This window comes from Sphaeramia orbicularis, chromosome 17 (assembly GCF_902148855.1).
Source record: "Sphaeramia orbicularis chromosome 17, fSphaOr1.1, whole genome shotgun sequence".
Classification (NCBI taxonomy): Eukaryota; Metazoa; Chordata; class Actinopteri; order Kurtiformes; family Apogonidae; genus Sphaeramia; species Sphaeramia orbicularis.
Genome location: NC_043973.1, coordinates 44,988,992 through 45,013,801, shown reverse-complemented (window position 1 = coordinate 45,013,801; position 24,810 = coordinate 44,988,992). Strand labels below are relative to the sequence as shown.

Here is a 24,810-nt window from a genome sequence, read left to right as displayed (position 1 = left end):
ATGATGGGGCCCTTGAATATTGTTGCCCAGGGTACAATGAAGTGTTAATCTGGCCCTGTTAGCATATTATGTTCGCCCTGGTGAACCCCTAGGCCGGGGCGTAACAGTGTCCTAGAGGATTCTGTTGGGTTTCTGTAAATTGGCTTCAGAGTCTGGTTTCGACCACTTTTATATGTAAAGTGTCATGAGATAACTTTTGTTATGATTTGGCACTATATAAATAAAACTGGATTGATTGATTGGTTGTTTGATTGATTGATTGAACATCCATTGCAAAGGACATTCAATAAAAATAAATAAAAAATCTATCTGACACAAACTGTTTCCAGTCAATGTGGAAAAAAGCCCAAACTTTTACTTCCCTGTTTTTCAGGAGAATACATTTGAAGGAAGTCTGCTAAAATACGTCCAAATCCAACCCAAACATCATCGTCAATCCTCGTGAGCTGTTAAACTAAGCATATATAATACGACAAAAAAACAACCTTCTGTAACAAATTCTAATATACAGCAGCTGAAGCTCCACAATATACAAAAACATGTGCACATTATCCTTTCACTGCCAAACAACAGACTGTAAATTCTGCACCGCTATTCAGACCAGCTGCAGTAAACAAAACATGATCTGCTCCTCCACTCACTCCTGTATTTATACAAACATCTGCCATGTCCTATATGTTCCAAAACCATACTTTTACCCATATGGATGCACTGGTTCCACTGGGTTACCTTATATAGTATGGTTGGAGTTATCTACAGTGATCCCTTGCCAATTCGCGCTTTAAGTTCCGCGGTTTTAGTTATTCGCGGACTTTTCAGAAATATTCATCAAAAAATAAAAAATCAAGAAAAAATTGCGTTAAATTCCGCGAAAATCCACCCCACAGCAGACGAGAGGCCGCAGCTGCCAGCGAAACGTCAAACGATGACTCACAGCCTCCTGTAAGCAACACGAGAAACGCAGACGGCCCAGCAACCGCTTACCCCGAGCGAGAGAGGGAGAAAATGTAGAAATGTCAGTTCATGCATGCCCATGTACATGTGCTTGTGTGTGTTGATGCTCGAGACCAAAGAGAGAGAGAGAGAGAGAGAACTGATTCGTTTCTTGTGCGTATGAGAGGAAAAGAGAGCTGGGAGTAGATGTGCGTGTGTTCGTGTGTACGTATACAATGGATAAGCGTCACGAATGAAGAGAGGAGAGAGTACGTATCAGCTGTTAGTACGTATGCACGTGTGTGTGTGTGTTTTGTTTACTTTCTACATTCTTTTCTTTCAGATGTTTTACAGTACGTACATGTACATGTATCCGATCTATATATATGCATGTATATGTCACAGTAGAGACTGAAATCCAGTAGGATTCCTAATCCTACTAGGACAGATAGTAACTGTAGTTTGTCCTAGGACAAACTGAAATCCTACAAGAAATTAGGATCTGAAGATTGGAATTCCAATCTGTCCTAGGAGAATTTACAGTCCTACTAGGACAGATTGTAATTCTATTTGGAAGTGGGATCTGAAGATTGGAAAAATACGGCAAAAAATATAAGAATTCTGTCAGGACAATCTCGAATTCTATTAGGAGAATGTCAGATTATATCAAAATGTATGGAAAATAGACTGAATCATTTCACAGCCAAAATTCCAGTCAATTTCAGCATAGGTAAGCATACAATTTCGCCATCACTATTCCAGCTGAATTATTTTCATATCTTTCATATCTATATCAGTGTAAGGAAAAACCTTTGTAGTCTTACTTATTTGAAATTTTGAAGTTAGCTGTAGACTAACGTTAGTGTCACTATTGAGTAGTATGTAGCACATTTAAGTATTAGAAAAATAACTGACAAAACCTCTGTAGTATTACTTGTTTGAAATTTTGAAGTTAGCTATAGACTAAGTTCATTGTCACTATTGAGTAGTATGTAGCACCTTTAAGTATTAGAAAAAAACAACTAACAAAACCTCTATAGTATTACTCGTTTGAAATTTTGAAGTTAGTACTATAGACTAAGGTTATTGTCTCTTAACTAGTGAGTAGTATGCAGCACATTTAAGGGTACGTTTACACGGCAACACTCCGCAAAGATTTCTCCTTTGCGTTATAAAATCATTCCGCATTAAGACGAAGCCGCTATGATAACGATCTGCGTTAACATGAGTCCGCGAGGACGGCTGAATACGCTGTAGTGGCCATGCCAGACCAGTAGCTGGCGATGTAGAGCTGTAGTGAAACAGTGGCGGTAAAACACGCACCTGCGCACAAACGATTTCCGGTTTAGACAGCCTTTAAATGAGGAGAAGAAGAAGAAGAAGAGGAGGAGGCGGACAATACTATTTACAAACAACAATGGTGAGTGGTCGTACAAAGACGCAGGACTTCTTTGTCTGGACAGACGAGCTGAGCACAGTTAGCAGCACGTATGTTGTTCTGAAACCGGCCATTGTTGTTGTGGTTGTTCCTTCTTTTTCTGCAGCTTTATTGTGTCATAGAGGCTGGCAAACCAGCTTGGAGGCGCATTACCGCCACCAACTGGCCTGGAGTGGGTTAACTGGCGGTTCTTGGCTGCGCGCGCATGCGGTGATGTCATATTTCACCCCGGAACGCTCCGATTCGCGTTAACACGGAGCTGAAATACGGAGCGTATCGATAACATTCCACCCTGGACCCTGGTATCAAAAGTTTCCGGATTCAGGCACTCTAGGCACCGTTTCCATGTTAACAGAAGGCTTATCCGCGATGAAATCTTCCCGGAGTCGACTGAATCCTACACCGTGTAAACGGCCCCTAAGTCTTAGAAAAAGTCTTTGAAGCTTAGCTATAGAATATTAGATTCAAAGTCTGTGTAAATTCTGAATAAAATCATGGTTTGTAAGAATATTGTTGTTTCTTTTACTTCTTTTACTTTTAACCCTACCATCTAGACCAGGGGGCAGCAAAATGCCAATGCCAACTTTAACATCGAACATTTTCTGAATGGCTTGGCAACAATTAGATAATAATAAAACTGTATGTTGCCATGGCAACGGGTTGTTTACAGGTACGTTTTTCAAATTCTACTGATTTTTGAATACAAATGTGTCTCATTTACATACCAATGACAGTTACAAACGGCCATTGAATAAGGTTGGACTAGATAGGACAGCTGGCATCCTGGTTACAATGTGTATTGACCTAAGGGCCATATACTGTTTCTAAGATATGAAAATAATTCAGCTGGAATGGTGATGGCGAAATCGTAGGACAGACTGAAATTCCAAAATTCCAATCTTCAGATCCCACTTCCAAATAGAATTCCAATCTGTCCTAGTAGGATTGTAAATTCTCCTAGGACAGATTGGAATTCCAATCTTCAGATCCTAATTTCTTGTAGGATTTCAGTTTGTCCTAGGACAAACTAAAATTTCAATCTGTCCTAGTAGGATTCCAAATCCTACTAGGACAGATTGAAATTTTAGAGAATTTAGAATTTTACAGATAGGAATTTTAGTTTGTCCTAGGACAAACTACAATTACTATCTGTCCTAGTAGGATTAAGAATCCTACTGGATTTCAATCTCAACTGTGACATATACATGTACTAATCATTGTTTTCTTTTATATATATCTCATTTATTTCATAATTATTACATTTGCAGTACTTATATACTATTTATAGATACATACATACATGTACCTAGGTCTAGGATAGGCTCTGGGGGCTCCGGCTTCAGTTCGCAGATTTTCGATTTTCGCGGGGGGCGCCGGTCCCCATTAACCGCGAAAAATAAAGGATCACTGTAATGTAGTTGGACTGGTTTATTTTTTCCAGTGGTCCTCCTCCATCTTTAACACTGACAGTAGGAACCAAATTAAAATCATAAATAATAAACCCATCCATGAATCTGTCCTCCACTGTCTGTCTTCACTCCTTACTCCTCCTCCGTCTCCTCTCTTTGCCTACTCCTTTACTCCTCGTTTCATCTTCTTGTTTCTCCTCTTCTCCTTTTATGCCCTCCTCTCTTCTCCAATCTCATCTCTTTGTTTTTTTCTCCGGATTGAATTTATCCTCGATTCTCCTTATTTTTCCTCCTCTACCTTCATTGCTCCTCCTCTCCTCATGTTTCCTCTACTTTGCTCTCTTCTCTCTTGTTTCCTCTCCCCTTATATCTTCTCCTCATTTCTCCTCGTCTACTTCACTTGTTTTTCCTCTCCTCTCCTCTCCTCTCCTCTCCTCTCCTCTCCTCTCCTCTCCTCTCCTCTCCTCTCCTCTCCTCTCCTCTCCTCTCCTCTCCTCTCCTCTCCTCTCCTCTCCTCTCCTCTCCATCCCACCCCTTCCCTCCTCCTCACCCCCATCCCCATTTTTACTCTCCTGTCCTCTCTCCTTATTTTTCCTTTCCTTTCCTTTCCTTTCCTTTCCTTTCCTTTCCTTTCCTTTCCTTTCCTTTCCTTTCCTTTCCTTTCCTTTCCTCATTTTTCCTTTCCTCTCCTCTCTCCTCATTTTTCCTCTCCTCTCCTCTCCTCTCCTCTCCTCTCCTCACCCCTCCCCCTCCCCCACCCCCGTTAATGGAGCTCTGCCCACTCCCCACTCTCTCCCCACTCGCTCCTTCATGCTAATCACCCACAGCTGCAGTGGAGTGGAGACAGACCCACAGAGGGGAGGGGGCTTCATTATTATCGTGAATTTGTCCCTTTACAATTTTGATCCTGGGGTTAGTTTGAAGATCCCTCATCTGCCTGGTTCTGCCTGGATTCACACAAAACTTAGCTGACGGTCTGCTCGACAAATGGCAGTCACAGGCCTGGATCATGACTACCATTTTTAACCCCCCCCCCCTTTTTTTTTTCCCAGTGAATCATGAAAAGGCGAGCAGGACTAATGAGCAATTCACCCTTCCTGATCTACCGGAAGTGTTTGGTTTTCAATTCCCACTGCTTCACTAGAAGTTGTAAAAAGATGTCTTCCACTCGACCAGAATGTGATGCTGATTGCTTATTAGCATGATAAGAGCTCCGAGCCTATTCCGAGGCAGCCGTTTTGGTTTCTGCCAGATCTTCAACTGAAAGAGCACTTATTTTTTTTAACTAAACGGAGGATGAAATTCCGCCTGTTGGCAACAGATGGACACAACCGGGAAAACCGGAGAGAATACGATCAGTTTAGTAATATATTCTGAGCACAGGTGAGTGAGTATATGGAATTAATCTGTAAAAACCACACTCGGGAGGCTGCGGTGGAAAATATTTTGAAAAATGCCAGATTTAGGGGGAATTAAAGTCTCTGGGATTCTGATCAAACACATTTTTACATCAAAGAATACGATGTAAACACGTTCGCTTATACGTGATCGCGTCCGTTTGCTTTTTTTTTTTTTCCCGGTTAATGTTAGCTGTAGCAGTCATGTCACATCTTCTTCTTCTCGATATACATATAAATATATATATACATGCCTTGGACTCGTCTTATTTCGACGATGTTCGCCCAAATAATCCAGGTGGTAGGTGAATGTCAGTGGTTGACGTAGAAAACAACTCTGGCTCAAACATCATGAATATCAAAGAAAGCTGTAGCGCGCTCATAAATATTCAACCGAGTCTTTGGAAAGTGTGAACCTAAGATGAACTGAGCAAATGTTCCTGAACAGAAGTAGTGACATGAGAAACTGAGTCTAGAGTTTTAAGGAAAGGCCGATCACCTGCGTTACGACACTTAACAGAAGGACTGGTGATTTTATAACAGGGGTAGGGCTGGGCGATATGGAAAAAAAGCATATCGCGATAATTTTTGTCATATCAGACGACAACAAAATGTTTCACAATATAAATCAAATCACTATTTTTTGTCAAGCTAAAATTTTCCGTTCCTCCTAAGTTAGTTGTGAAGACACCAGAGAGAGAGAGAGAGAGAGAGAGAGAGAGAGAAATACATATATTGCAGTCTGGGAGCACCGATAAGCAGGGGTGTAAGAAAATATCGGTATCGCAATATATCACAATATTTCACTTCATGATACTGTATCGATATGAAAAAGTACTGTATCGATATTTTTAGGTATTTATTCAAATGCAGACATAGCAGATGTTCTTTTTTTTTTGTTTGTTTTTCCAGCTCTTTTATTTCTATGTTCACATGGGTATTTTGTTCTGTTTTTTGTGTACTATAACAGTACTATTGTGATATTGCAGGTCATAAATGTAGTTTTTTTTTAAACTGATAATGCTGTTTCGTTAAATAATGGATAATCCTAAAAGCACTTTTTACAGCCTGAAAGAGGCAAATGTTTGGATTTTTTTATTGCGAATACACAAAAATAATGTTTTGATGTTGGATGATTCAGGGACTGAACACTATGGATCTTAAACTGTAATGTCTGTAAAACATTATTCATTTATTTATTTGTGTTTTTTTTTTTTTTTTTTTACTGGTAAATCAGCATGTTAAAACTGTATTTATGCAAAGTTTTTCCAGAAAATAATCGTTTAAAAAAAGAAACTACAAAAAATATCGCCATGTTAACTGTATTGAGATATATCGCAATATATTATATTGTGATCCTAGTATTGTGATTTGTATTGTGTTGCCAGATTCTTGCCAATATACACCCATAAGGGGGGGGGGTGAGCATGACACAATTCATGGGGCCCAGCATTTGTGGGGGTCCATTGGATACAGGCTAGAAGTTGTGAAAAAGTCCTGTAAGATCTGCTGTATAAGAGAGACACAGAAGTTGGGATTCGGACGTTCAAAGCATGTTAAGTTTCAGTTTTGTTAGCGCAAGTGACTTTATGTGTGGATGCCCACATGAATGAATTCTATCAGAATTGTATCGAGCATGTCTCATATTTCTATCTAGGAAAAGTTATATCGCGATATATATCGTTATCATTTTATCGCCCAGTCCAAAACAGGGGTGTCTAACATATGTCCAGTGGGCCAAAAACCAGCACGCCACAGGGTCCAATCTGGTGTCACATACAATTTTTACCCCTATATATTTTTTTTTTATCCCCTAAGAATTATGCGCATGCTCCAAACTGTCGTCATGCACAAACGTATGCTGTTCGATGTAAACATCCGGTAGTGAAACCTATCGTACTGATTTTACCCCTGTGCAGAAATAAACCCTGTGATGACATCAGCTGGATCAATGCCAAAATTAGCGGCAATATGTGCGAGGGGTGGGGTTTGTTGTGCCTGGAACCACCTGTTTGCTTATTGTTTAAGTGTAAAAAAATAAAATTGCTTGAAAATTCTATTATATTTATATTATCACACTGTAAGACCGGATAAGTTGAGTTTACTTAAAAAATCTCAGGTAACTCATTGCCTTAAAAAATTTAAGTAATGAGTAATGAAAAGTAGAGTGTATTAAACTTAAATGCTTGATTTGAATAGAATTGCTATTTTAAGTACAACACACTAAATGCCAAGTTCATTTAACTTAAAATTTGTTGAAATGTCAGTGGCTTTGTATAATCCTTAGACTTAATATCATCAGTTCATTTTATTAAATTTCAAGTTGATTTAAATTAAAATCTTTTGCAAGATAAATGGCTTTGTCTAATTTTTCAACTTAATATATTGTAGCATAGATGAAAGTTGGGCAGGAAGTTATCTTAATGTAATTTGCCAGTACAGAAAGTGCTTTTAATCTGCCAAAGCTTTAAGATTTCCACTACACTAGAACTATCATAGATGAACAGTAAATCCATTATTCGGCCTATGGCTCTGACTCATAGTGCAACTCCAAAAAAAAATACAAAAACAAACACAAAAAGGCCAATAAACACTGACATACACACATTAAATCCAAATTAACACTAACACCACAACCCCGCTGAACCCCTGCACATAAAAAATAACCCATTTTCAACAACATGCCCAATACCCACAATGCAATACAGAGATAAAAAGGTGTGGTCATGACTAAAACTTAGTGTTTTAAATCCATTCAACTTAAACTTTTTCGTACTTTCAACTATGTCTACAAATTAGTAGAATATAAAACTTAAATCATTTAAGTACATTGTAATTAAAGCATTTTAGTAAATACAAATTCCGGGCTTACAGTGCATATTATATTTACAAACTATCCTTTCCCCAAAATTGTGAAATATCCTGAAAAAATATGAAAAATATGAAAAAACCTGAAATGTCTTAAGAGAAGTCAGTGCAATTTTAACAATATTCTGCCTTTAACTAAATGTTTTGTAGATCCACTGTGATCTGAAACTTCTAATGTACATGTGTAAATGATAAACTGAGACATAATATTGTTAAAATTGCACTTATTTTTCTTTAAAAATTTCAGATTTTTCATGTTATTCACATATTTTAGATGATAGTTTGTAGATGTAAACAATTTCATAACATAATTTTACCTTATTCACTCCTAAACACAGAAAAAAGTTTAGCGTTGACACTATTTATCAGTTATTATGTTATTATTCGACTGGTCCCGCCCACTTCAGATCATACTGGGTTGAATATGACCCCTGAACTAATATGAGTCTGACCCCCCTGTTTTATAACAAAACATTCATTGGTTGTTGAAGCTAAACTAAGACCTCTGCGTTCTCTGATTTGTTCCTCTGTTCAACTTCAACTGCCCTTTGTATGAAGAACCGCCAGGAAAACAAATCTGTACGGAGTTAAACAAAGCAAAGTAAATTCCTCATGCATTATGCACTGGAATTAAGTCAAGAATTTTATACATTATACATGTATTTTTTTACATTACAATTCAATGAGATGCTGCTATATACGGTGAATGTAAAAATGTAATTATAAGATACGACGAATATTAAAATCTGAATTAAAAAATCAATCGTACGCCGAAGCTGAGAGCTGAGAAACATAAAAAAAAACAAGCAAGTCTTTGATTAAACTATTCATTTGATTCCAGGTGGTATTTTAGTAGCAATCACTGATCACCATATTTATTTTAAAGCACAAGTATAATGACTACAGACGCAGTCCATCGTTCAGAGAATTAACAACGTCACCGTGAGAAAACACCTCTGATGCACCTCAGAAGTCCTCGTTATATTAATATTCAGAACAGTACGTTAGCCAGACTTTCCAGATGCAGGTGGTTGGTGGGTGCCATGTTTCAGCTCCATCAGATATGATCTTAAACGTCATTCGTACATATTCCAAACCTGCATTTCCTCTCATGAGCAGCCGAAGCGCATTTCTGCGGGAATATCCAACAATATGGCAACGCGCCCTCGAGCACCCACGGAAATGACACCTGTGATCTGTGCGACAAGTTCATCCTGACTGGACCGGAGCGCTTTTCTGCCAATACTGAAACCTGCCAAAGCCTCGGAAAAAAGAATCCAAAAATCCTGCCAGAGTCATATCATGAGATACACTATACTGACAAAAGTATTGGGACATGCTGAATTCAGGTGTTTCTTTTCTAACAGGGGTCTGGGATACAAAACAATAATGATAAATGTCATAATATAGTTTTATATTAGTATATACAGGGTGGGGAAGCAAAATTTACAATGAACATTTAGTTGTTTTTTCTCAGCAGGCACTACGTCAATTGTTTTGAAACCAAACATATATTGATGTCATAATCATACCTAACACTATTATCCATACCTTTTCAGAAACTTTTGCCCATAGGAGTAATCAGGAAAGCAAACGTCAAAGAGTGTGTGATTTGCTGAATGCACTCGTCACACCAAAGGAGATTTCAAAAATAGTTGGAGTGTCCATAAAGACTGTTTATAATGGAAAGAAGAGAATGACTATGAGCAAAACTATTACGAGAAAGTCTGGAAGTGGAGGAAGCAACAACAAACGTACCAAAGCTTTTATTAAAGCTCTTAAATCCAAAATCCTAAACTATCCAACCAAATCCATGAGAAAAATGGCAACTGAACTTGAGGTAGACAACAAGACCGTTAGAAATGCAGTAAAACATGATTTGAAGTTAAAATCTTACACAAGAACACCAAAACACTTGTTGACAACAGCAACAAATCCAACTTTAGCAATTTTTGGGAATCATGTTTATGTCCGCCTTCTAGCCCAGATCTAAACCCTCTGGATTCTGCTGTTTGGGGCGTTTTAGAACATGCTACCAATAGAACCTCACACAGCAATGTCGACTTTCTTAAAGATACTATTAAAGAAGAATGGGAGAAGTTGTCACCTGAATATTTGAGGAACACTTGCGCAAGTTTCAGGAAGCATGTGAAGGCAGTTATTGAGAAAGAAGGAGGACACATAGAATAAAAACATTTTCTATTATGTAAATTTTCTTGTGGCAAATAAATTCTCATGACTTTCAATAAACTAATTGGTCATACACTGTCTTTCAATCCCTGCCTCAAAATATTGTAAATTTTGCTTCCCCACCCTGTATATCATTGCATTGGTTAGTTTTGTAGATTTTAAATGTTCTATCGCTAAATTTCTAAAATATTTCTTCATACTCTGACTATAAATAATAATTTTCTACCACAACTAACCATCTACTTTCATCACATCTGAGCACTTTAAATCTTTTTTAAAGACACGCCTATTTTCACTGGCAAGTATGTGACTTTTATTTGTTTTATCTTCTGGTTGTGTTTTAGATGCTATTTATCCTATTACTGTGTTTTTTCCAGTTTTAATATTTCTTGTGTATATTCTTATTTTGCTAGTTTTAGTAAATAAATATCATTGCATTGGTTAGTTTGGTTTAAATTGTCTCCAAAATTTGCTTTCAAAATGCCTCAGAGATGGTTTTACTTAATTTCTCTCTTTCTTTATGTATCCATGACTATGATTTGATTGATGATTTGATTGTTTTATAAACTATATGGACATAAATATTTGGACACATCATGTCTACAGCTGTAAGATGTCCTGTTCATGCTGATTTGAGATAAAAAGATCAGTATTTCTTTTAAGTTTAATCAGAGATTTTTCTTCTTTAGTGAGATGTGAAGAAAGTGGATGGTTAGTTGTGGTAGAAAATTATTATTTACAGTCAGAGAATGAAAAATATTTTAGAAATGTAAAGGAAGAACATTTAAAATCATAGTCGTGGATAAAAAAAAAAAAAAAATCAGTGTTGAGAGAAATTAAGTAAAAACGCTGCGTCAAATACCACATACAGTACTGAGGGTTATGGTCATGATTATGTGAACTGGAGATCTTTGCGTAAATTGACACGCCATCAAATGGCGTTGAAAAACACGTGAAAGGACAAAAATGCATACGTCTCGCACGCCAAATGCCATAAGAACTGACATGAGATCAGTCTGAAAGTTTAATGGCAGAAAAAAATTATAAAAATTGTTGAAAGAAACTAAGTAAAAACCATCTCTGAGGCATTTTGGAAGCAAAGATAACAATTTAAACCAAACTAACCAATGTAATGATATTTATCCTAATATAAAACTACTAGCGCGTTGACCTGTGAGGAACCATGGGTCATATTAATACCGATATCTAGGGACTGAAGTTAGTAAATGCGGCGTTCCTGTTTTTAACTTCATTTCCCATCATGTAGCATGGTACTACACTTCCTGTCAACTGTCAAAGGCAACGCAACGTGATTGTAAGTTGACTGTATTTCAAAATTAATAATATCTCTGAAAATATTGGTCCTATCAAGTTGACAAGATATTTAATGTGGAGATGGGACTATTCCTCAACTGTAGGTACCAAGTTGGACAGTTAAAAACACCTACATTTTACACACACACACACACACACACACACACACACACCCACACACACACACTGAGACCTTCCAGTATTATGATATAGATTTTTTTTTCATTTTTTATTTTATTTGTTTATTTCGAGCAATTCAAAATTCCAAAATCATTCATCTGTACTCACAAAGGAGGGGGAAGAAGAAAAACTTATTTAATCTCACCCCCATTCTCATCATCAAATAACTTAACCTAATAATGTTTTAAATACTCACTCCTGTCCTTAGACTTCAAGCCAGAACAATGAACAAAATAGGCCTATACCCAAGTAGAATAAACTCATTCGACAATATTAACATTATATTAAATACTTATTATTATACTGAACAACAAAAGAAACGCAAGTTTTGGTCGTTAATTTAGGCAAGAGTTCAGCTGTCCTGTTGAATTGTCAACTGAGATACACATTAAAATAAGTGAGTTGTAACCATTGGAGCGTGTGTTTGCAGGCAAACACGACCACGTGTGGTGTTGAGCACGTGTACAAAGTATCGGAGGTGCGGTACGTTTTGAGTGATATGGTAGTGGGAGCAACAAATGGGAGTGGCAATTCCCTTTGTTTATCCGGGGGCTATGAAAAGAAATGGTAAGATTCAAAAGTTACTGCATTACCACGATGCCTCTGTTATGGAAAAAAATATTACTCTACTAATTCGTCTATAATAGACCTCGCCTTAATGATAATCTGAGAGAACGCGCCATTGGTATGCTTGATGCTGGTTTAACGGTTCGCAACGTTGCCAGACGTCTGCAAGTGCACGAGTCCACCATCAGTAGGCTGAGGACACAATTCCGTGACACAGGGACCACTTGGGACAGACCAAGATCCAGAAGACCACGTGTGACCACCCGTAATCAGGATCGCCATATTCGCTTGGCCCATCTCCGTGACCATCAACTCATCCAGGACTATCAAAACTTTTGTTATGGACACAATTCAATGTACTGCCACTGTAAATTTCACAGTTGGATATAAATATCTCATATGAAACCAATATTCATAATAAAACTCCCATATAAACCAATACCGAAACATACTTGCGTTTCTTTTGTTGTTCAGTATACATTATACAACATTATATAGATATTATGACATTTGTTATTATTGTTTCGTATCCCAGACCCCTGTTAGAAAAGAAACACCTGAATTCAACGTGTCCCAATACTTTTGTCCACATACTGAACCTGTTGATTGACCTGTGATAGTTATCAGAGGGAATTAGAAATAAAAGCCTGCCTCGGATAAACGTCGCTTTTCCCCTGTGCGGCCACAATTTGAGGAAATAGCTTGATAAAGGTGTTTACTGTGAAGCCAATGACCGCTGTAATCCATTTTTTTTTTATCTCCATTTTGTTTAAAATTCCTTTAGAGAAAACAACTCTTTTTCCCCGTCTCCAGTGGGAGCTAAACAAATTGATTGTGGTTGTTTCTCAAGCGAGCCAAATCACATTTGCATGAAGTTGAAACGTTCCCCATCGCCCAAAGCTGTGCCACTGTTTCTGTGAGTCAGAAAGGGTTAGGGTTACGCTACAAAGAGGGGCGAAGTCCGACTATGGGCGTCTGTAGCTGATCCAACCTGCCACGTTGGATCGCTACCAATTATTTCGGAAATACTAAAAAAACGGCAGATTTCAGACATGGTTTACTAGAGTTAAACATGGGAGACAGACAGAAGAAACACAACTAAGACTTTAGTGTCGGACTGTTGAAGTAGACAAGTTAGAGAAATTAGTTTTAACAAGGAATTCGCATTTTATTGACTTTTTGAAGCCTGTAGAGGACAATAATGTAATAACAGCCGATAACGTAATAAATTTGCCATTTTTAACCCTTTCATGCATAGTGGTCACTACAGTGGACAGTTCCTCTACAGCTTTACTCTTGTATATTCATGGGTTTTGTTGTTTTAGTTCCATATCAACCAACACAGTGGACACTTATGCATCATCTCATAAACTGCAATTCATACCATTATTGTAACTTTGCTGTTCTTAATTGGTTCTTGAGTGGAAATCAATTGTTAATATTTATTTTTTGCATATTATCTCCATGAAGTGAGTAATAACTAGTATTAGAATATGTTAAAATGTGAGAAAACATCAGATTAGCTGCATTAAACATGGTTTCATTTCACTGTTTTTATATCACTTTATGATATTGGGTTTTAAATACATGTTTCTTTGCTTCAAGAATAAAATTCATGATGTAGCTGAGTGGACATTTTTGTGACTCCATGAAAAACAGGTTGATTTAAAAAAGAATTCAATCAAATTGTTTTGTTTTTTTTTCATGCCTAAAGAGGAATAAAAACACTCAGGAAAAAAAATCTTGATTAAGGTTCTCATAATTCATGCATGAAAGAGTTAAAATGTAATAGGCCAAAAACGCACTATCTGGCCAATAACGTAATAAAAGACCTGAACTGATAACGTAATAGCTTTTGGCCAATAATGTTATAACTTACTATGTTATTGGTTCAGTTATTACATTTGCAAAGAATTTTTTTTTTTACCAGGCAAATAACATAATAACCAGCCAATAAGTTATAATGTTATTGGCCAAAAGTTATTACGTTATCGGTTCAGGACTTGTATTACGTTGTTGGCCAGATATTACGTTATAGGCTTGTTACATTTTAAAAATGGCAAATTTACTACGTTATCGGCTGTTATTACATTATTGGCTGTTATTACATTATTGGCCTCTACAGGCTTCAAAAAGTCAATAAAACGTGAATTCCTTGTTAAAACTAATTTCTCTAACTTGTCTACTTCAACAGTCTGACACACTGACATCTTAGTTGTGTTTCCTCTGTCAACAAGCCAATAACGAAATATCTGGCCAACAATGTAATAAAAGTCCTGAACCGATTACGAAATAACTTTTGGCCATTAACATTATAACTTATTGGCTGGTTATTACGTTATTGGCCAGGTAAAAAAAATTCTTTGCAAATGTTATAACTTAGCCAATAACGTAATAAGTTATAACATTATTGGCCAAAAGCTATTACGTTATCGGTTCAGGACTTGTATTACGTTATTGGCCAGATATTATGTTTTTGGCCTATTACATTTTAAAAATGGCAAATTTATTATGTCATCGGCCGTTATTATGTTATCGGTTGTTATTACATTATTGGCTTCTACAAAGCCGAATAATCAAGAAAATTTAAACCTATTTGTTGATTATTTGTGATGGTATTGTTGGACGTTGCTGTGATCCTCATCAACCCTTTTAACCCCGACACTCTTGGAATGTTGATATTTTGTTTCTGTTTTTATATTTTAACTTGTTTAATTTATTTGATTTTATTGTTTCTTAATGCTTTTAATTTTTTTTTTTTTTTTTTGTGCGTTTATTCTTCTGCACAGCACTTTGGTTCACTGTGGTTGTTTTAAAGTGCTTTACAAATAAAGTTGGATTGGATTTTAAAATTTTCCTATTTTAACATTTTCTGATTTTTTTTTTTTTTTACTGAATCAAAATGAACTGAAAAGACATGTTTTTTGTGGTATGGTTTTAACCAAAATGTAAAATTATTTTTTTTCTGTATTGACGTATTTGTAATTTTGCAAAAGCACAGTAACAGATAGACACAGCATCCCCTTTACCATGGTAATCAACTTTCACTTCTGTCTGTGGACACTTCATCCTATCTCATGGATGTATTATCATCAACTTATTCTATCAATATTGGGTTTTTGGTACATCGAATTATCAATACCTTTAAGTTCTTTTTCACCCTGTGAGAAGATGGACGTTTGGTCTGTTGAGATTTGGATTTTTATTTTTTATTTATTTATTTTTTGCACTTCTGTTCCATAAACCATATACATAACAAACATTGTTTTTCTTTTTTTCTTTTTTTTTTTTTTTTTTACCCACCACGACCACCCCTCTTTGGAGGACAACTATATTTTTAACTACAAGAGATTTGAGATTTGTTAAGATTTCTATTGTTACTGTGAGAATCTTAATAGAATCAAAGTAAATTTGGACCAGTTTCTGTCATTATAATAAACAGACTTCCACAGATCACCGGTCAGCTTCATAATTTCTGTAATGTCAGATTGATCTGTGGAATTAAAATTTTCATTTTAAAAAGACAAGCATCACTAATGCCACCGGGTTTATTTGCTGCTGTTGAGGTGCTTCTTAATTCACAGTAGAATTAAATATCAGATACTGGCAAACAGTAATTACATAGATAACTAACAGACAGCAGTAACGTTGCCGTTAACATTTAAACTCAGCTTATTTCAGTGAGTTTAATTGGTTTCTCTGTTTTGGTTGGAGCTATCATAGTATCAGAGGCTGCTGGTTCTGGGTCCGGTTCGGCTGTGCCATTTTGTCCATATATGTGCATCCACATGTATATATATTGTAAAATGTAGTTTTTGTGGTTCGTTTCATTTTCATTATTGTGCATTGCAATGTCAAGAGTGCACTCTGAGTTTGGCAAAAAGTTGATTTATATCATTAGCAACATGGTTAAGAGGGACTCTGTACCCCAAATATTATCGGTTCATTAAAGGAGTTTAAGTAGAATAGACTACGACGGACCCAGCAGTATATGTTATTAATGGGAAACAATGGTTATCACAGCTGGACTTGGACAGAAACAGTGCCATAAACACTAGTCCCAACTCCTTAGGAGTTGGGACTAGTGAAGACGTCAACTATGTTTATTATTTTAACTTATTGAGTAATAGACTGTCCATGCATATCTGTCATTTTAATGTCAGTACAGTGTTGGAGGTTTAAAGATAATCCCACAACCAGTTCTGATCAAGGTTAGAATAGTTTTGGATTTTTCATTATAGTTTAGTTTTATTTAGTTTTAACTTTTTTTTCTCTAATTCAGTTAGTTTGAATTAGTTTTTAGAGCAGGTTTGCTAGTTTTTATTAGTTTTCATTATTTTCTAAATGCTTAGTTTTAGTTTAGTTTTAGTTTTTCTATATTTTTTATCTTCTTTGCCGTCATATTCACAAAAATCCCAGACAGGACTCTGCTGCTTTAGTCTCCATGTTTCCAGGTAGAGCGGGAACGAGAAGATAACTCTAAACCACAAGTGACGAAGTGAGAAGTGACGGACCATTAAATATCGTATGGTGCCACCAGCTAAAATTGCTTAAGGGAAATAAATCAATTTCATATCAATCCAACGTTAACAAAGACGATTTTATCCATAATTTTTTATACGTTTTAGTTAGTTTTGTAAGCGCACAATACAGTTTCAGTTAGTTATCGTTTTTTTCTTTTAATTATAGTTTTTATTTATTTCAGTTAATGAAAATGCTTTTACAATTCTAGTTTTCGTCATTTCGTTAGTTTTTGTTAACGATAATAACCTTGGTTCTGATGTAGTACTGTTAGCATGTTCTATTGTTGGAAGCTCCAAGAATAACTCCGGATTCTTTTAGGTCTCATTTTTATTAATTTAATTATTGACTTGATCTGATCACAAACAAAATAGAACTCAGCTGAGGATCCACACCCCAAGCAGGGAAATGGATCCAGACATTCCAATGCCCATCACTTTTATAATCCTTGTAAACTGATCTTCAAACTATGGGCTGACCCCCTTGTGCTAGGTGGGCTGGATCACAGAAAATGGACTGGTGTCATGTGACTCTAAAGTCAAGCAGATGTGATACCTCAACTCTATGTAAAACCCCATATTGACAGTGTGTTTACCTCATATCTCTTGTTGTTTATGATCGTCTGTGAGCATGTGTATTTAAAAGTGTGCTTAAGGTAAAACATAAGTCCTGTAATCATAAATCTGTCAGTTTAGTATGTGACCAAGATGCTAAAAACTTTAACAAAGAAATCTAGTGACACAAAGGAATCCTAACTAATACTGACTAATATGTGATTAAACTTAAGAATTCAACTACCTAGATTAAAATAGAATCTTGACACCATTACTTATAAACTTATATATGGATTTCTGGTTCATCTCATAACCACATCATAGGCAGTACCTCGTTCATGTTTCGGAGAGATTCAGAAACAGACATTTATAATACAGAGAGTCCAGTACATGACCCACTTTTGGTTCAAGGAGGTAAAAGAGATCAGCCTCCAGCTCAGACCTTTAGCTTGTCTGAGTCTGTGCCAGCAGACGCAGCAATAAAAGATAAATGAACCATGCTGCAATCTCAACTAAGTTTCCCACGAATAAACAAAACCCAGGGATTCTCCAGCTACAGGCCACTGGTTGGTTTCTAATTGGAAGAAGACTGAACAACAAAAATAGGACCAATGGTCCTGTCGCTCACTGGCATTTTCTGTCAAGAATCAAGAACAAGGTGAATTTGTGAGGTTGTCAGGTTCTGTCTCGATGTTCCACTCCTGTGGTCTGGATGTAGGAGATCAATGTCTCAATAGAAGTGGGTGGAGCTTTCACTGGAGGACAACTCAACTAATTCAATCAAAGTCCACGTATGACTTCTATCAGTGATCAATAGTAACTACGTTGATATCTGTAACCATGTACATGTTATAAACCACAGTCTACTCTCGTTATATCGCCAACTTCCGTTCACGGCCAAATTGGCGGTATAGCGAAAATGGCGTTACAACGGGTTGCGTCCATAATGTGCATGTCTTTACTATATGATGTCTATGCTGCCTCCGTTAACCCGTTCTAATTGCGTTTCTAAATAAATCTTGATTCTGTTATGTTGTAAGGGATCATTGAAAGTGGGGAAACATTTTAAGCATTATTATACCGTGTCGGGAAATGACACCCCATCATCTTGAGGCTTTGGCTTAATCCCACGTCCTCTTCCCGACATCCTGACCTACTGAGTGTTCTGCGATAAATGAACGGTGGCCGTTCCGTAGACCTACTCGTAGCTTGTCACGATCAGCGTCTGGTGCGTTTGTTTCAGTGCATTGTTAAAATTTATGTGTACTTGATGGCAATCACGCTGGCGGTATAACGGTCGGGAAATCAATGGTATGAGTGTTGTTTGTGCATGGAACTGGGCTGGCGGATGGCGATAGGCGGAAATGGCGGTAGCTAATGGAATAATGCATTGGGGATTTTTGTGCAATGGTTTTGGTCGGCGGTGAGCGAAAATGGCGGTATAACGGCGGGCGGTTTAACGAGAGTAGACTGCATCAAAATATGAACCATTATGAGTAAAGGCACATTTCTAATAATTCAAAAAGTCGTCAAAAATTCAAAAATCTACGATTCTCAAAACTATGAACAAACTTTGAAGACGTTGTCCAAAGGAAGCTACATAAAAAAAATTAAAATGAATCTGACCGGTAGTTTCAGAGAAGAAGACTGTTGAAATCTAGACATTAATGACCTTGAGTTTGACCCTTCAAGGTCATTCAAGGTCAAAGATTATGAACCCAAACGAAAGTCTATATGTGACTTCCTATTGGTGCTCAAGAGTAAATATACTGAAATCTGTAACAATTTCCATGTTACAAGTCATTAAAATACGGACCATTGTAAGTAAAGCCACATTTGTAATATTTCAAAAATTCATTAAAAACTCCAAAAATCTAAATTTCTCAAAACTGTAAATAAACTCTGCAGACATTGTCCCAAGGAAGTTACCTAGTTTTTTTTTTTTTTTTTTTTTTTTTTTTTTTTTTAAATGAATCTGACCCGTAGTTTCAGAGAAGATTGTTAAAATCTAGACATTGGTGACCTTGAGTTTGACCCTTCAAGGTCACTCAAGGTCAAAGGTCATGGACCTAAATGAAAGTCCATATATGACTTCTATCAGTGCTCAATAGTAACTATATTGATATCTGTAACTATTTACATGTTATAAACCATTAAAATATGGACCATTATAAGCATGGGCAACTTAGTAATATTTTGAAAATTCATAAAAAAGACAAAAATCTAAATTTCTCAAAACTGTGAAGAAACTTTGTAGACATTGTCCCAAGCATTTTTTTTTGTTTGTTTATGAATCCGACCAGTAGTTTCAGAGAAGAAGATTGTTGAAATGTAGACATTGGTGACCTTGAGTTTGACCCTTCAAGATCACTCAAAGTCAAAGGTCATGAACCCAAATCAAAGTCAATATATGACTTCCTATCAGTGATTAATAGTAGACTGAAATCTGGAACAATTTCCATGTTACAAGTCATTAAAATACGGACCATTATAAGTAAAGCCACATTTGTAATATTTCAAAAATTCAATAAAAATTCAAAAAATCTAAATTTCTCAAAACTGTAAATAAACTTTGTAGATATTGTCCCAAGGAACTTACATATTTTTAAAATTAATCTAACCTGTAGTTTCAGATAAGATTGTTAAAATCTAGACATTGGTGACCTTGAGTTTGACCCTTCAAGGTCACTCAAGGTCATGGATCCAAATGAAAGTCCATATGTGACTTCTATCAGTGCTCAATAGTAACTATATTGATATCTGTAACCACGTCCATGTTATGAACCATTAAAATATGGACCATTATAAGTAAAGGCACATTTGTTAAATTTCAAACATTATAAAAAACAAAAAAAAAAGGCAAAAATCACAATTTGTCAAAACTGTAAACAAAAGACATTTGTAGACATTGTCCTAAGGAAGTTGTATAAAAAATCCAAATGAATCTGACCAGAAATTTTAATAGAGGATGTTTGAAGAAATTGCTAATGAAAACAATAAAGACGACAACGATGAAGATGACGACGACAAAGACAGCAGCTCAAAAAAAAAAAAGTAAAGACGTGTTCCCTCACCTGGTCGTGCCCCTTCTTTTTCTTCTTCTTCTTGCCCCAGCATCCAGAACTCTCGCCATCCTTTCCGCCCGTGTCACATAAGAGGCCGTCCAGCTCCTCCGACCCCCCCTGCTGACTGTGGGACGTCTCTGCAGCCAGACGGTACGACAGATTCCTCAGGATGCACACGCAGTTTTCCACGGTCTGACGGACGACAGGGAAGACGGGTAAGGAAAAGAGCGGACGCATTTGGACACAAACACATCATCATACACACACACACACACACACACACACAGTGCACTAGGTGTCAACAGACAGACACACGCCTGCACACACTAATCCTATTGTTGTGAGTAACTGTGCAGTCAACAGTCACTGACTTTGATCTTGTGAAGGATTTTTATGGATTAAAAACTTCACATCTCCTTTGGAGGAGCTTCCACTCCACAACCAGACACACACACACACACACACACACACGCACACACAGAGGACGCTGCTAAATAAGGTCACGCGTGAAACACATATGTACGCACCAACAAACAAGCATACATCCACACACACTGTCTCACTAGTGATGTTTCTGCGTCGCTAACTATCTGGGTTGAGTAATATATAGAGCGCTGCAGAAAGGCACGAGCTGGGAGGGCTTATAGATTCTGCAAGTTCACTTATTAGCATGTTTTCTCAGCTTTTCTCATCATACTTTAACCCATAAACACCCAAACATCTACTGATCTAAACTGTTTAATAACTATTGATCCACTAATCCTATCAATACATGTAAATAATTGGTGTAAAATACAGTTTATCATCTTTTCATGGTCATCAGATATGACCCATTTGGACGTTCAGAGGCTCCGTAGTTACCATGGAAACACTGTCATCTTCTACAACAGTCTTTCAAGTACCCCCTGGGGAAAAATACTTTAAATAAGTCATCATGTACTGAATGCAAAATAAATAATGACAATTAATGCTTGAAATATAAAACACAATAAATACATTCATATAACAGTTTTATTGTCAGTCATCTTGTTTAACCTTTGGTAACATTTGAAGAACATTTCTATTTTATATTATTCAAAATTAGTTTATTTGAGTAATTCAGTAATTATTTTTTGTTGATGGAATTAATGACCAATTTGTTTATTTTTCTTATCAATGATAGAGGGCACTTTACAGTTTATATTTTGCACACAAAATTTACACATAAAACTGTGTTATTTTTAATATATTACAGTTAAATATATGTTGTTTGTTTATGAAGTTTTGAAAATCACATTTGGCACAGGACCAAATTTCGCCCAATTTTTAAAATCAGATATGCTGAAGCAAGAGTTGGGGGTACTTGGATAAAAAAGTGTATTTCCAGGGGTACTCCACTGTAAAAAGTTTGAGAACCACTGTAGCCCGACATTATGAAACAATGTAATAATTTTTCATCTCATTATGTAATAGTGCTGCATTTTGCAATACATTTTTTGAACACATTTTGTAATAAACTTTGCTGCATTTTGTAATAACTTATATATACTGTATCTTCCAAATTTCAGTGCACCAGTAAGTTTCTTGTCATTAATACTTAATTAGTGCAGCTTTTGTCTCTAGTTTACAAACACATTCTCCATTATAATGAATACAGTTACATTTGATTTAGGTTTGACCAATGAAACATCCTACTAGTTTTTAAAAAATGATTTCTAATTAAGCTGAAATGCTCACTGTTGTTCTACTAGTATGCTGTTATTTCCCAGTCAAGGCATCAATTTTGACATAATGCATGAAATTATTACATTTCCTTTAAAAAAAAGTCCTATACCTGCATTTTTTAATAACTGTTGCATTATGTAATAAGTTATTACAAAATGCGTTCAAGAATTTTATTATAAAATGTGGTGTTAATACATAATGAGCTGAAAAATTATTACATTATTACATATTGCACTGTTAATACATAATGCGGCGCTACAACCACTGTTCTACCACATTGATTCACATGTAAAACCCATGGAGTTGGATCAATGACAGTGGATGGACACACCTATTTATATATTATGTTCAGTTATTGATATCTTTGCTGAAAAAAGTCAGTTTTTCATCAGTTTTCACTGTTTCTGATACAATAGCCTTCAACTTTAACCTGAGCTTTTATGAACAACTACATGATCAGTGAATTAATTATAAGTACAGGGTGGGGAAGCAAAATTTACAATATTTTGAGGCAGGGATTGAAAGACAGTGTATGACCAATTAGTTTATTGAAAGTCATGAGAATTTATTTGCCACAAGAAAATTGACATAATAGAAAATGTTTTTATTCTATGTGTCCTCCTTCTTTCTCAATAACTGCCTTCACACGCTTCCTGAAACTTGCGCAAGTGTTCCTCAAATATTCGGGTGACAACTTCTCCCATTCTTCTTTAATAGTATCTTTAAGAAAGTCGACATTGCTGTGGGATGTTCTATTGGTAGCATGTTCTAAAACGCCCCAAATAGCAGAATCCAGAGGGTTTAGATCTGGGCTAGAAGGCAGCCATAAACATGATTCCCAAAAATTGCAAAAGTTGGATTTGCAGAAATCTTGTATTTTTCTAGCTGTGTGGGCTGGAGCACCATCCTGTGTCCATACATAATTTCCATCTGGGTAGTTTGCTTTAAGCCGTGGCAATACCTGGTATCTCAGAGTCTTGTAGTAAGTATTAACATGGATTTTTTTCATCAGCTTTGTAGAATTTTATAGGCATTTTCTTTCCATCGGAAGCCACAGAACCAAAAGCCATAACTTGAGCAGGATGTTTTGTTCCGAATGTCCCCTTAACCTCAGCTTTGGATTTTGCGATAAATCTGTCATTTCTGCGGTTCAGAACAGCATCGACAGTGAAGATCTTTTCATCTGAAAAGATCGTTACAATGGAGGACTTTTTCTTGAACCATGTAAGAATTTTCTTGCACCTTTCCAATCTCTTTTCCTTCATAGCTGTTGTCAACAAGTGTTTTGGTGTTCTTGTGTAAGACTTTAACTTCAAATCATATTTTACTGCATTTCTAACGGTCTTGTTGTCTACCTCAAGTTCAATTGCCATTTTTCTCATGGATTTGGTTGGATCCTTTAGGATTTTGGATTTGAGAGCTTTAATAAAAGCTTTGGTACGTTTTTTGTTGCTTCCTCCACTTCCAGACTTTCTGGTAATAGTTTTGCTCATAGTCATTCTCTTCTTTCCATTATAAACAGTCTTTATGGACACTCCAACTATTTTTGAAATCTCCTTTGGTGTGACGAGTGCATTCAGCAAATCACACACTCTTTGACGTTTGCTTTCCTGATTACTCCTATGGGCAAAAGTTTCTGAAAAGGTATGGATAATAGTGTTAGGTATGATTATGACATCAATATATGTTTGGTTTCAAAACAATTGACGTAGTGCCTGCTGAGAAAAAACAACTAAATGTTCATTGTAAATTTTGCTTCCCCACCCTGTAAATACTTGATTTTCACTGAAAATTTGCAAAATACAGAGGATAACATTTCAAACAATGGTGATAAATCATTTAAGAAAGGTTAAATAGGGCGACAAAATCATTTGGAAATGGACACAAAGGTCCCACTGAGTCTTTAAGGGTTAAAGCAGTGGGTCTAAACTGGTTTTGCTTTGGGATCCCCTACCTCCCCTTAATGACAAACCACCACCCCATGACCCCATGGATGTGTCCTGGTCCCTCTGTTTTTTCCCCCATAATTAAACACTAATATAATCCTAATGATGAACATTATCTCCCATTTCTGAGACTAGATCCTCCTAGACCCTCCTTTAAGCCTGAAAAGGGCAACTGACATTTTTTTTTTTTTTTTTTTACAGTGTGTTGTTTCAGGCCCAAAAGCGTATGCGATTAACATACTAACCACAGGCAAACAACTTTACACAATTAATATGCATATACAGTATACCAACAGTCTGCAAAGACAGATAAAACAAATTTACATATACCTCATGTAAATGTATGTAAATTAAAACTACACATGCATAATGAGTAATCAGCTGCATACAGTATATTTGTATTCTTGGACAGCGACATGTTCATAACAGCTCTGTGTATTTATTTGTATGTACATGTGCCTGCGGCTGCTGTTGGGCGTGTGCACACATCCTGAGCGCTACCTTGCTGTCAATCTCGCTGCTCCCTAGAGCCGTCTGGATGACGTAGAGCAGAGCGTCCGTCAGGCCTTCGCATTCCCTCATCCTCCTCCGGGCCTCCTCACCTGCAGAGCTCACATTCCTGTAACCGACACAAGAACACACACACGACTCATCAATGAACGGACCGACTGGAAAATGAACACGCAACACGGATGGACGCCAAATGTTGATGTGGAAAAATACA

At 36.6% G+C, this 24,810-nt stretch overlaps 1 protein-coding gene across 1 annotated transcript in view; it reads right to left on the bottom strand.

The window, feature by feature from the left end:
• Positions 1-24,810, bottom strand: part of ctnnd2b (catenin (cadherin-associated protein), delta 2b) — a 595,920-nt gene that overhangs the window by 124,613 nt on the left and 446,497 nt on the right. Inside the window, exons 16-17 of the mRNA XM_030159817.1 lie at positions 24,588-24,705; positions 20,446-20,628 (exon numbers count right to left, since the gene is read on the bottom strand). Coding sequence (XP_030015677.1) covers positions 20,446-20,628; positions 24,588-24,705 — 301 coding nt within the window. The remainder of the gene's footprint in view (positions 1-20,445; positions 20,629-24,587; positions 24,706-24,810) is intronic.